The 13748-nt window shown below is 49.0% G+C and overlaps 2 protein-coding genes across 2 annotated transcripts; both read left to right on the top strand.

Annotated features, from left to right (window-relative positions):
- The first annotated feature begins 1268 nt into the window (after nt 1-1268).
- On the top strand, nt 1269-2622 carry LOC135050970 (uncharacterized). The gene is made up of 2 exons (XM_063957194.1): nt 1269-1779; nt 1862-2622. The coding sequence occupies exons 1-2, from the start codon at nt 1378-1380 to the stop codon at nt 2435-2437; spliced, it is 978 nt and encodes a 325-aa protein (XP_063813264.1). The 5' UTR covers nt 1269-1377; the 3' UTR covers nt 2438-2622.
- Nucleotides 2623-10618: 7996 nt separating this feature from the next.
- Nucleotides 10619-11977, top strand: LOC135050971 (uncharacterized). The gene is made up of 2 exons (XM_063957195.1): nt 10619-11138; nt 11221-11977. The coding sequence occupies exons 1-2, from the start codon at nt 10737-10739 to the stop codon at nt 11794-11796; spliced, it is 978 nt and encodes a 325-aa protein (XP_063813265.1). The 5' UTR covers nt 10619-10736; the 3' UTR covers nt 11797-11977.
- The last annotated feature ends 1771 nt before the right edge of the window (nt 11978-13748 follow it).

Consider the following 13748-nt stretch of genomic DNA (forward strand, 5'->3'; position numbering starts at 1 on the left):
AGGGACCTACATAAATGTGTCCCCCGGCTGTGGCATTATGTCCCTGGCTAGTGGAGCCCGGTGCTGGTTTTAAAAATACGGGGGACCCCTACATCTTTTGTCCCCCGTATTTTTGGAACCAGGACCGGACTAAGAGCCCGGTGCTGGTTGTCTAAATACGGGGAACCCCTGTCCAATTTTTCCCCCAGTATTTAAACAACCAGGCCCGGCTCAAAGAGCCCGAGGCTGGTTATACTTAGGAGGGGGGACCTCACGCATTTTTTTTATTTTTTAACCCATTCAGACCCTTCTCCATTAATGGGGAATGTCCACTAAGTAATGTCCACTAATGGGGGGGCCATTACGTGTAACAACGCTACTAATGGGGGGGCCATTACGTGTAACAATGCTACTACTAGGGGGGTCATTACGTATAAGGAAGATACTACTACTTGGGGGGAGCATTATGTATAGGATGCTACTATTACTTGGGGGGCATTAGATATAACAATAATACTACTACTTGGGGGGCCTTACGTATAAGGACGCTACTACTACTGGGGGTGCACTATGTATAAGGATGCTACTACTACTTGTGGGGCATTACGTATATGATGAATAAGATTGTGCTACATTGTGGCGTAATTTTGAATGGGGGTACTATTGTGTGGCTATGCCCCTTACTTGTGAGACCACACCCCTTTTCCCGGTGCGCGCCAAAGGAATATGGGAGGGCGCAAATTTATAGTTTGCAGGGGGGGCGCCGAACACCCTAGCACCGGCCCTGGGTGGAGGGCTGGGTAAGTTGATGGTGGGCGAGTTTGTAAGCCATTGGCGGTGGCAGCGGGCATCGGCACAGGGGCAGTAGCGGGCATTGGCTCGGCGGCAGTAGGGGGTCATCGGCAGGATTCGGCGAACATTATGGCTGTAGTGCCTCACCAGCCACTGACCTCGCCACACGCCACTGGAGTGTGGGCTGTATTAACAGCCGGGTGGGGGGGGGGGGGGGGTTGTTATTAATTATGTTTTTATGAGGCTGTCCTGTGTATCGAGCGATACATATATGGGGGAGTGTGATGCGGCTGGTGATAGCGGTCTAGGAGAAGATGGATGTATCCGTATGATTAGACAGGCTGCTTAATGTGCTTTGAAGCTGTATTAGCAGGCGGGGGGGGGGGATAGGGGGTGTTACTATATGTTTGTGGTGCTTAAGTGGCTTTACCTGGTTGCAATGTGTGTATAAGCGGCTTTACCTGGCGCAGCGTGTGTATAAGCACCATTTCCTGGTGCAACACGTGTATAAGCGGCATGGTTTTTTTAATGCGAGGGTCAACATATTTTATTAAAGTTTTTCCTTGCTTGTTATTTAAATAGTGTTGTTTTATTTTTCTCACAGCAATGGCTTCTTACATGGACCGGGAGTTCACAACTGGATTCATTGATGTGTATCGGGCCAGCGAATGTCTGTGGAAGGTCCGTAGCAAGGATTTTTCAAACAGACAGAAGAAGGATCAGGCCTACAGACAATTGGTGGAGTACAGCAAAGCCCATAACAGTGATGCTGATCTACTTTGGGCGAAGAAGAAGATAGCAAACTTGCGGACGGTGTTCAAGAAGGAACACACACGCGTGATCGAGTCTCAACGTTCAGGAGCCGGAACTGATGATGTTTACCAGCCGACGCTATGGTATTATGAACAGATGAAGTTCCTTTTGGAGAGAGAGGCGAAATTACATGGACAGGGTAGCCTGGATAAAGAGTCTCCTAAGACGCCAGAGGAAGAGGGGACCCTTAATCCGGTAAGTTAAAACACTTTAAAATGTTCAACTTTATCATTGTTTAATCAACGCCCTAATGTTTTATTTTCTTTTTTTTTTACAGGAATCTACCCCGGAGGTAATGAACACTTCCGCAACAGAGGCAACAGAACTGGAGCTCAGTGGTGAGGAGTCAGCACCATCTCGGTCGACAGCACCACCAAGGCGGAGACAAAAGAATTCATCATTGAGTTCCGATTCTGCATCCTCCAGCACGGTTCAATTTATCCAACGGGCAGAGGAAATGCTTAATAGGCCACCAGACTTCTATCGTCAATTTTCAAACACGATAGAATCTCAGATACGTGTAATGCCCGAAACTGTTTTTAGAACTTTCAGGCGCATAGTATTTGATGTATTGAGAAGGGCCGAGGATAATGACCTATCCGATGACCTGGATCTAATGTCAAATCCTGTGCGGCGCGCACGAAATGCCCCACAGTCCCAGTATCCTTATCCCCAACCATACTATTATCCGCCGGGTAATCCTCCGCCACAGCGCCCTTTTTTTTCGCCGGGACCCCCACCTACACCCACTCTGCCCACTCCTCCCACCAGCACTTTGTCCACTGGATTGTACTCAGCAATGCTGAGTACACAGCTCCCCCCAGAGGACGAGGCTACTTTTTTCAATTATTAAATTATAATTTTTTTTATTAGTTTTTTAGTTTCCGTTGGACAAATTGTTCCATGTTTCCTCGACTCTTTTATGTTGTTCATAGTTACCATAGTGTCGGTTTTTTGTCCTGGACTTTTGAACGTTGGGATATTGGTCATTCTTATCGATGAATCCAGTTGCATAAGTGTTAAAAATTAATATATTTTTATAAGTAAATTATTTTCAAAACAAAAAAGAAGTGTTGTGTATTTTTTATGGTTTATCATTATATTTTTAATTTTTGGGGGAGTTATGATAGGAATGCTGTTGTACCAAATTTGTCCTCACTTATCCCCCCTTAAAAAAATTTTTTTTTAAGGGGAGATAAGTGAGGACAATCCTACCTTCAAGGTACTGTTAAAGGGGACATTTATTACAGAGGGATGCGGTTAAGATCTCTGCGTCGGGTTCCCAATAGCCACAATCCTGACATATTCTCCCCCTGTGGGTGTCCATGACACCCATAGAGGGAGACTAAAAATTTGGCAAGCAAAGCGAGCCACAAGGGGCTTCTTTGCGCTCGAGCCGCTGCCGGCATTCCGGTGGCCGCCATCCCGACGTTGGGATTATGACTGTCGGGATGCCTGCTGCCGGGATATCATACTGATTCCCAGGGCCAGTGCTATGGTGTCCGGCGCCCTCCTGCAAACTGTAAATTTGCGCCCCCTCAGACACAGAGGTGATACAGTGACTGGGACGGAACACAGGGGTGATGGCACACACAGGTATGCCTGACTTGGTTCACACTGTTGGATCCCATTAGTCCTCACTTATCCCCCACAAAAAACGACGCAGTCGTGAAGTGTCCTGGGTATACCTGACCCCAGAGTTCCTCATGGCTACGTTGTTTTTTAATATACATGCAAAACACACACAGGTACATACTCTGACAACAGAAGTTTAAAACAAGATACATTTTTATTTTGGAAATAAATAAAAAAAATACAATAAAATATAAAACCAATCAAGCATATGTAATGTCTATCAAACATAAAAGCAGTTAAATGTAGGAGTCTTGCCAATCCACTGCACCTACTCCATTAAAAAAGGTCAGGTAGTCGTCCCTGACCTTTCTAGCCTTTAAAGTGGGATTAGGTGTGGACTGTGGCCTTTCAAGTCCAGGCAACCTAGCAGAGTCCACATCAGAGTTGTCGGCCTGAGCAGGCAACCTGGCAGAGTCCACATCAGAGTTGTCGGCCTGAGCAGGCAACCTGGCAAAGTCCACATCAGAGTTGTCGGCCTGAGCAGGCAGCCTGGCAGAGTCCACATCAGGGTTGTTAGCCGGAGTAGTAGATGGGGGGCATTTTGGGCCAGTCTTACGCCTTAGATAATTGTGTAGAACACAGCAGGCCAACACAACCCAGTCTATTTTATCCACCCTTAGGCCAATAGCAGAGTGGAAAATTCTGAACCTACTACTCAAGATCCCAAATGCGTTTTCAACTATGCGGCGGGCCCTTGAGAGCCGATAATTAAAAATGCGTTTCTCCTTGGATAAGTTCCTTTGTGGGTAGGGTTTCATGATGTGCTCGTGCAGAGCAAAGGCTTCATCTGCCACAAACACATAATTCAAGCCATGCATGCAGTCCTCAGCTTTCGGTAGGTCTAATTGGTTGCAAAGCAGCCTCTCATAAAACACAGTATCTTTGATTGATCCGCCATCGGATGCTCTTCCATTTTTCCCCACATCCACAAATATGAACTCATAGTTGGCATTAACTATAGCCATCAAGACTATGCTAAAATAACCTTTATAGTTATAATATAGAGATCCACTTTTTGTAGGAGGAGAGATGCGGACACAACAGAAAAAGACACACCCTCCCCTCCCCAGTGGCGTAAGTTCGTCCCAGTCGCCCGGAGGCATGATACATTTTGGTGCCCCCCTACACATACACACACATACCATATGTAGCTATCCCGCACCCATGGTGAACAGTAGAAGGGTGCTCAGGTACCTTTCCCAATAGTAATATAGATACACATAGAAAGTGGACGCATTCCAAGTCAGTCATTACAATAAAACAGACACCAGCATACCATTATAGTACACCTACAGTGCTCCCTCACCCACCAGGTCTCCATGGAGATGCTTTGGCGCAGCGGTGTGCCAATATAATTAGTGTTCACTGTAGTATTTTTTTTTTAGGGCAGGGTGCTGATCACGGGGAGGGCACATTTTTCATTCGTGAGGGTAAATTTTTAAGTTAAATGGGCAAACTTAGGTACATACTATAATGCTTGGTGCTCCCATTCCTATGGGCAAAACATGGACAGTGCGCACCGAAGGTGCGCAGCAAAAATCTAGGGGCGTTGTTTCGTGGGGAAGGGGCGTGGCCACATAATAGTGTCAATTCACATTACACCACACGGTAGTGCCCCTAATACACATTGCACCAGTTAGAACCTCCTATACACACTGCGCCAGGTAGAGGCTAGAGCACGTTATACATATTGCGCCAGATAGAGCACATTATACACATTGCGCCAGATAGAGCACATTATACACATTGCGCCAGATAAAGCACATTATACACATTGCGTCAGGTAGGGAGCACTGAGGCACATTGCACCAGGTAGAGAGCACTGAGGCACACTGCACCAGGTAGAGAGCACTGAGGCACACTGCACCAGGTAGAGAGCACTGAGGCACACTGCACCAGGTAGAGAGCACTGAGGCACACTGCACCAGGTAGAGAGCACTGAGGCACACTGCACCAGGTAGAGAGCACTGAGGCACACTGCACCAGGTAGAGAGCACTGAGGCACACTGCACCAGGTAGAGAGCACTGAGGCACACTGCACCAGGTAGAGAGCACTCAGGCACACTGCACCAGGTAGGGAGCACTCAGGCACACTGCACCAGGTAGGGAGCACTCAGGCACACTGCACCAGGTAGGGAGCACTAATGGCACACTGCACCAGGTAGGGAGCACTAATGGCACACTGCACCAGGTAGGGAGCACTGAGGCACACTGCACCAGGTAGAGCACTGAGGCACACTGCACCAGGTAGAGAGCACTGAGGCACACTGCACCAGGTAGAAAGCACTGAGATTAATGTTTACAGCTGCAAAATACTTACAAGGTTAATTTAGCCCAGGGGGACTCTCATGTACGTACCGGGTCCGGCGGCGCACGGCTGGATCCGGCGACGTGGCGGGGTCCGGCAGGCAGCAAACGGCGGGGCGGCAGGGCGCACAAAAATGGGCAGGGCGGGATTCAGCTGTCTAAAAAAGGGGCAGACACCTAGCGTGAACACTAGATATATATTAAAAAAAAGACAAACGCCTCATTCACTTAAACACACGTCTCACTTAAACACACACGCCTCTCACTTACATACACCTCTCACACACACCTCTCACACACGTGCCTCTCACTTACACACACCTCTCACATACACATGCCTCTCACATACACATGCCTCTCACATACACATGCCTCTCACTTACATACACATGCCTCTCACTTATAGGCCCTACACACATAGCGATTTCACTGCACGATATGAACGATCTTGTTCATTAATGAACGAGATATCGTTCATATCGTGCAGTGTGGAGTCCCCAGCGATGAACGATGCGCGACCCCGCGCTCGTTCATCGCTGGGGCCATGTCGGCTGTGCATGCCGGCCAATATGGACGAGATCGTCCATATTTGCCTACAAGTCTACGGAGCCGGGTGACGGGGGGAGTGAAGAAACTTCACTCCCCCCGTCACTGCCCCCCCGCCGCTGGGTCGCTCGTCGGCCACCTCGGCGGCGCATCGCCGAGTGTGTAGGGCCCCTTACATACACATGCCTCTCACACACACACACATGCCTCTCACTTACATACACATGCCTCCCACTTACATACACATGCCTCTCTCACACACACACACACACACACATGCCTCTCACTTACATACACATGCCTCCCACTTACATACACATACATGCCTCTCACACACATGCCACTCACACACATCACACACACACATGCCTCTTTTACTTGAATGTACAACTTTCCTTAAAAACACACACACCTCACTTAAAAACAAGCACACACAAAACACAGTACTTCCCCCCAAATACACCTCTCCCCCACCCCCCACACAGTGCCTACCTTTGGCTATCATCCAGAGCATGGAGGAGCAGAGAGTTCTGAGCTTCCCTCGGGTGGCTTACTAAGGGCCCGGGAGGAGCTGTGCTCTGGATCTCCCCCTAGCTGCAGCCAGTGCCATCTCTCTCTACAGGAGGCAGCTTCCGTGTCATTGACACAGCTCCTCCATCTGCAATAGCAGCGCAGTCCTCAGGCTGCGGGAGACAGTGGAGGAGATGCGCCCCCTTGTGGCCAGGAGCCCGGCGGCAGCCGACTCCACTGCCTCCCACAGTTCCGCCCCTGCCCCTCCCCTATAATACCAACCCACTATTTAAAAAGGTCTTTTTTTTGTTTAGAAAAAGACACACTCTCCCCACCCCCCTCACTATAATACCAACCCACTATTTAAATAGTTTTTTTTTTTGTTTAGCACAGATTGCTCAGCACAGATTGCTCAGCACAGATTGCTCAACACAGATCTCACGTGTGTATGGGAGATCTAGACACCGGGATGTTCAAGGGACATCTCCCGTGATAAATTGCTCAGAACACATCTCTTGCAGAAATCTCTCTGTGAGTATGGGCCTTATAGGGGGGTACACACGGAGAGATCTGTGCTTAAAATCTAAGCAATCTGACTAGATTGCTTAGAAATTAAGCATACATATCTCAGTGTGTATGCCATAAAGCGATAGCGATGCGCAGCCCCGCGCATCGCTATCGCTGATTGTAGATTGGCCTGCATGCAGGCAAAATCTAGTACAGTCGCTTAGCACATCGCTCGTGTGTACAGAATGAGCGACGTGCTACAGCGATGTACGTCACTCTCCTCTGCCACTCCGTCCTCTGCCGGGTCCAACCTCCGCCTCCTGCCTCTCCTGGTCCCGCCTTCGTCTTCTTCCTCTGCTGGTCCCGCCTCCGTCTCCGTCTCCGTCTCCTGCTTCACCACCACAGACTAGAGTCACACCAGCTACAGCCAGCCAGCGCAACGCACGTCAGCAGCAGCAGCAGCAAAACGGTAAGTGCCAACGGGTGCGCTGTGGGCAGCATAAACGGCATTGATGGGTGCCGGGGGGGGGGGGGGGGGGGGGTGTTTGCGTGCGGTGCGCTGAGCCCCTTGTTATCGACCGGGCTGTATTAACAGCCGTGAGGGGACACACACACACACACACACACCATTTTCATGCATGTATTTATAGGGGGGAGTGTGTGTGTGTGACACTGTTATTATTAATATACTGCCGGGGGGGGGGGGGGGGGGTGTGTGACACTGTTATTATTAATGTACTGCCGTGGTGGGGGGGGTGGGGGGGGGGGGGGGGGGCTGGGTGTGACACTGTTATTATTAATATACTACCAGCGGGGGAGGGGGGGAGGGGCGGGGCACCGTTATTGATGTTAACTGGGCTGTATGTATTTACAGCCGGGGGGTGGGGTGACACCATTATTATTAATGTACTACTAGCCGGTGGGGGGGGGGGGGGAGACCATTATTATTGATGTTAACTGGGCACTTGTGTGGGTTGTATTAACAGCCGTGTGGGGGGGGGTTCACTACGATCTGCCGGCGACCAGCATACCGGCGCCGGGAGGCCGGCCGCCGGCTTACCGACAGTGTGGCGAGCGCAAATGAGCCCCTTGCGGGCTCGCTGCGCTCACCACGCTACGGGCACGGTGGCGCACCACACTATTTTATTCTCCCTCCAGGGGGGTCGAATAAGTGTCGGTATGCCGGCTGTCGGGCTCCCGGCGCCGGTATGCTGGTCGCCGGCAGATCGTAGTGAACCCCCCCCACACGGCTGTTAATACAACCCACACAAGTGCCCAGTTAACATCAATAATAATGGTCTCTCCCCCCCCCCCCCCCACCGGCTAGTAGTACATTAATAATAATGGTGTCACCCCACCCCCCGGCTGTAAATACATACAGCCCAGTTAACATCAATAACGGTGCCCCCGCCCCTCCCCCCTCCCCCGCTGGTAGTATATTAATAATAACAGTGTCACACCCAGCCCCCCCCCCCCCCACCCCGGCAGTACATTAATAATAACTGCCTCTTCCGGCGCGGCGCATGTGTGCGGTGGCTGGGTAGGAATTTCCCCTTCCCCCTCGTTCCTCCCCCGGCTCCGTCCTCCCAGCCAGTAGCAGCACTCCCCCCTGTCTGTGCTAACGTCCTCCCACATCAGTGATTGCATAATATTCATTAATTTCTCTCTATTTCTCTCTCTCTATCTCTCTCCTCCTGTGGATTACTTCGTTTGTCAGTGTAATTTTAATTTTTACAGGTGCCCCTATTGGATTCTACTGGACAAGTGGACGTGACCGGCGTGGGATGTAGGTAAGTAATCTGTCTCTCATTGTTACAGGTACCCCTATTGGATTCTACTGGACAAGTGGACGTGACCGGCGTGGGATGTAGGTAAGTATGTGTGAGTGTGTAAGTGTGTATTTAATAAATTTTTACTTTCACGGTGTGTGTGTTGTGTTTTTATTTGGGTATTTTTTTTGTTGTAGAACTACAGGTACCAGCGGGCCCGTTATTTCCCCGCATGCTGGTACTTGAGGTTCTCCAAGTACCAGCAAGCGGGGGAGGCTTGCTGGGCCTTGTAGTTCCACAACAAAAAACAATATTCTTTTTTTTTACATACTCATGGCTATCAGCCCGGCACCCACCGCCCAGGGGTGCTGGGGACAGCCTCGGGCTTCACCCCTGGCCCTTGGGTGCCTGAAGGGGGGGACCCCTTGATTTAAGGGGTCCCCACTCCTCCAGGGAACCCCGGCCAGGTGTGACTAGTTGGGGGGGTAATGCCACGGCCGCAGGGACCTACATAAATGTGTCCCCCGGCTGTGGCATTATGTCCCTGGCTAGTGGAGCCCGGTGCTGGTTTTAAAAATACGGGGGACCCCTACATCTTTTGTCCCCCGTATTTTTGGAACCAGGACCGGACTAAGAGCCCGGTGCTGGTTGTCTAAATACGGGGAACCCCTGTCCAATTTTTCCCCCAGTATTTAAACAACCAGGCCCGGCTCAAAGAGCCCGAGGCTGGTTATACTTAGGAGGGGGGACCTCACGCATTTTTTTTATTTTTTAACCCATTCAGACCCTTCTCCATTAATGGGGAATGTCCACTAAGTAATGTCCACTAATGGGGGGGCCATTACGTGTAACAACGCTACTAATGGGGGGGCCATTACGTGTAACAATGCTACTACTAGGGGGGTCATTACGTATAAGGAAGATACTACTACTTGGGGGGAGCATTATGTATAGGATGCTACTATTACTTGGGGGGCATTAGATATAACAATAATACTACTACTTGGGGGGCCTTACGTATAAGGACGCTACTACTACTGGGGGTGCACTATGTATAAGGATGCTACTACTACTTGTGGGGCATTACGTATATGATGAATAAGATTGTGCTACATTGTGGCGTAATTTTGAATGGGGGTACTATTGTGTGGCTATGCCCCTTACTTGTGAGACCACACCCCTTTTCCCGGTGCGCGCCAAAGGAATATGGGAGGGCGCAAATTTATAGTTTGCAGGGGGGGCGCCGAACACCCTAGCACCGGCCCTGGGTGGAGGGCTGGGTAAGTTGATGGTGGGCGAGTTTGTAAGCCATTGGCGGTGGCAGCGGGCATCGGCACAGGGGCAGTAGCGGGCATTGGCTCGGCGGCAGTAGGGGGTCATCGGCAGGATTCGGCGAACATTATGGCTGTAGTGCCTCACCAGCCACTGACCTCGCCACACGCCACTGGAGTGTGGGCTGTATTAACAGCCGGGTGGGGGGGGGGGGGGGGTTGTTATTAATTATGTTTTTATGAGGCTGTCCTGTGTATCGAGCGATACATATATGGGGGAGTGTGATGCGGCTGGTGATAGCGGTCTAGGAGAAGATGGATGTATCCGTATGATTAGACAGGCTGCTTAATGTGCTTTGAAGCTGTATTAGCAGGCGGGGGGGGGGGATAGGGGGTGTTACTATATGTTTGTGGTGCTTAAGTGGCTTTACCTGGTTGCAATGTGTGTATAAGCGGCTTTACCTGGCGCAGCGTGTGTATAAGCACCATTTCCTGGTGCAACACGTGTATAAGCGGCATGGTTTTTTTAATGCGAGGGTCAACATATTTTATTAAAGTTTTTCCTTGCTTGTTATTTAAATAGTGTTGTTTTATTTTTCTCACAGCAATGGCTTCTTACATGGACCGGGAGTTCACAACTGGATTCATTGATGTGTATCGGGCCAGCGAATGTCTGTGGAAGGTCCGTAGCAAGGATTTTTCAAACAGACAGAAGAAGGATCAGGCCTACAGACAATTGGTGGAGTACAGCAAAGCCCATAACAGTGATGCTGATCTACTTTGGGCGAAGAAGAAGATAGCAAACTTGCGGACGGTGTTCAAGAAGGAACACACACGCGTGATCGAGTCTCAACGTTCAGGAGCCGGAACTGATGATGTTTACCAGCCGACGCTATGGTATTATGAACAGATGAAGTTCCTTTTGGAGAGAGAGGCGAAATTACATGGACAGGGTAGCCTGGATAAAGAGTCTCCTAAGACGCCAGAGGAAGAGGGGACCCTTAATCCGGTAAGTTAAAACACTTTAAAATGTTCAACTTTATCATTGTTTAATCAACGCCCTAATGTTTTATTTTCTTTTTTTTTTACAGGAATCTACCCCGGAGGTAATGAACACTTCCGCAACAGAGGCAACAGAACTGGAGCTCAGTGGTGAGGAGTCAGCACCATCTCGGTCGACAGCACCACCAAGGCGGAGACAAAAGAATTCATCATTGAGTTCCGATTCTGCATCCTCCAGCACGGTTCAATTTATCCAACGGGCAGAGGAAATGCTTAATAGGCCACCAGACTTCTATCGTCAATTTTCAAACACGATAGAATCTCAGATACGTGTAATGCCCGAAACTGTTTTTAGAACTTTCAGGCGCATAGTATTTGATGTATTGAGAAGGGCCGAGGATAATGACCTATCCGATGACCTGGATCTAATGTCAAATCCTGTGCGGCGCGCACGAAATGCCCCACAGTCCCAGTATCCTTATCCCCAACCATACTATTATCCGCCGGGTAATCCTCCGCCACAGCGCCCTTTTTTTTCGCCGGGACCCCCACCTACACCCACTCTGCCCACTCCTCCCACCAGCACTTTGTCCACTGGATTGTACTCAGCAATGCTGAGTACACAGCTCCCCCCAGAGGACGAGGCTACTTTTTTCAATTATTAAATTATAATTTTTTTTATTAGTTTTTTAGTTTCCGTTGGACAAATTGTTCCATGTTTCCTCGACTCTTTTATGTTGTTCATAGTTACCATAGTGTCGGTTTTTTGTCCTGGACTTTTGAACGTTGGGATATTGGTCATTCTTATCGATGAATCCAGTTGCATAAGTGTTAAAAATTAATATATTTTTATAAGTAAATTATTTTCAAAACAAAAAAGAAGTGTTGTGTATTTTTTATGGTTTATCATTATATTTTTAATTTTTGGGGGAGTTATGATAGGAATGCTGTTGTACCAAATTTGTCCTCACTTATCCCCCCTTAAAAAAATTTTTTTTTAAGGGGAGATAAGTGAGGACAATCCTACCTTCAAGGTACTGTTAAAGGGGACATTTATTACAGAGGGATGCGGTTAAGATCTCTGCGTCGGGTTCCCAATAGCCACAATCCTGACATATTCTCCCCCTGTGGGTGTCCATGACACCCATAGAGGGAGACTAAAAATTTGGCAAGCAAAGCGAGCCACAAGGGGCTTCTTTGCGCTCGAGCCGCTGCCGGCATTCCGGTGGCCGCCATCCCGACGTTGGGATTATGACTGTCGGGATGCCTGCTGCCGGGATATCATACTGATTCCCAGGGCCAGTGCTATGGTGTCCGGCGCCCTCCTGCAAACTGTAAATTTGCGCCCCCTCAGACACAGAGGTGATACAGTGACTGGGACGGAACACAGGGGTGATGGCACACACAGGTATGCCTGACTTGGTTCACACTGTTGGATCCCATTAGTCCTCACTTATCCCCCACAAAAAACGACGCAGTCGTGAAGTGTCCTGGGTATACCTGACCCCAGAGTTCCTCATGGCTACGTTGTTTTTTAATATACATGCAAAACACACACAGGTACATACTCTGACAACAGAAGTTTAAAACAAGATACATTTTTATTTTGGAAATAAATAAAAAAAATACAATAAAATATAAAACCAATCAAGCATATGTAATGTCTATCAAACATAAAAGCAGTTAAATGTAGGAGTCTTGCCAATCCACTGCACCTACTCCATTAAAAAAGGTCAGGTAGTCGTCCCTGACCTTTCTAGCCTTTAAAGTGGGATTAGGTGTGGACTGTGGCCTTTCAAGTCCAGGCAACCTAGCAGAGTCCACATCAGAGTTGTCGGCCTGAGCAGGCAACCTGGCAGAGTCCACATCAGAGTTGTCGGCCTGAGCAGGCAACCTGGCAAAGTCCACATCAGAGTTGTCGGCCTGAGCAGGCAGCCTGGCAGAGTCCACATCAGGGTTGTTAGCCGGAGTAGTAGATGGGGGGCATTTTGGGCCAGTCTTACGCCTTAGATAATTGTGTAGAACACAGCAGGCCAACACAACCCAGTCTATTTTATCCACCCTTAGGCCAATAGCAGAGTGGAAAATTCTGAACCTACTACTCAAGATCCCAAATGCGTTTTCAACTATGCGGCGGGCCCTTGAGAGCCGATAATTAAAAATGCGTTTCTCCTTGGATAAGTTCCTTTGTGGGTAGGGTTTCATGATGTGCTCGTGCAGAGCAAAGGCTTCATCTGCCACAAACACATAATTCAAGCCATGCATGCAGTCCTCAGCTTTCGGTAGGTCTAATTGGTTGCAAAGCAGCCTCTCATAAAACACAGTATCTTTGATTGATCCGCCATCGGATGCTCTTCCATTTTTCCCCACATCCACAAATATGAACTCATAGTTGGCATTAACTATAGCCATCAAGACTATGCTAAAATAACCTTTATAGTTATAATATAGAGATCCACTTTTTGTAGGAGGAGAGATGCGGACACAACAGAAAAAGACACACCCTCCCCTCCCCAGTGGCGTAAGTTCGTCCCAGTCGCCCGGAGGCATGATACATTTTGGTGCCCCCCTACACATACACACACATACCATATGTAGCTATCCCGCACCCATGGTG

Source organism: Pseudophryne corroboree, chromosome 2 (assembly GCF_028390025.1).
Source record: "Pseudophryne corroboree isolate aPseCor3 chromosome 2, aPseCor3.hap2, whole genome shotgun sequence".
Lineage (NCBI taxonomy): Eukaryota > Metazoa > Chordata > Amphibia > Anura > Myobatrachidae > Pseudophryne > Pseudophryne corroboree.

What these genes read in the sequence shown, in the direction of transcription:
- LOC135050970 (XM_063957194.1), top strand. Translation starts at nt 1,378, where the DNA reads ATGGCTTCTTACATGGACCGGGAGTTCACAACTGGATTCATTGATGTG. An exon ending in AAGAGGGGACCCTTAATCCG is followed by an intron (nt 1,780 to 1,861) that starts GTAAGTTAAAAC and finishes TTTTTTTTACAG; the next exon opens with GAATCTACCCCGGAGGTAAT.
- LOC135050971 (XM_063957195.1), top strand. Translation starts at nt 10,737, where the DNA reads ATGGCTTCTTACATGGACCGGGAGTTCACAACTGGATTCATTGATGTG. An exon ending in AAGAGGGGACCCTTAATCCG is followed by an intron (nt 11,139 to 11,220) that starts GTAAGTTAAAAC and finishes TTTTTTTTACAG; the next exon opens with GAATCTACCCCGGAGGTAAT.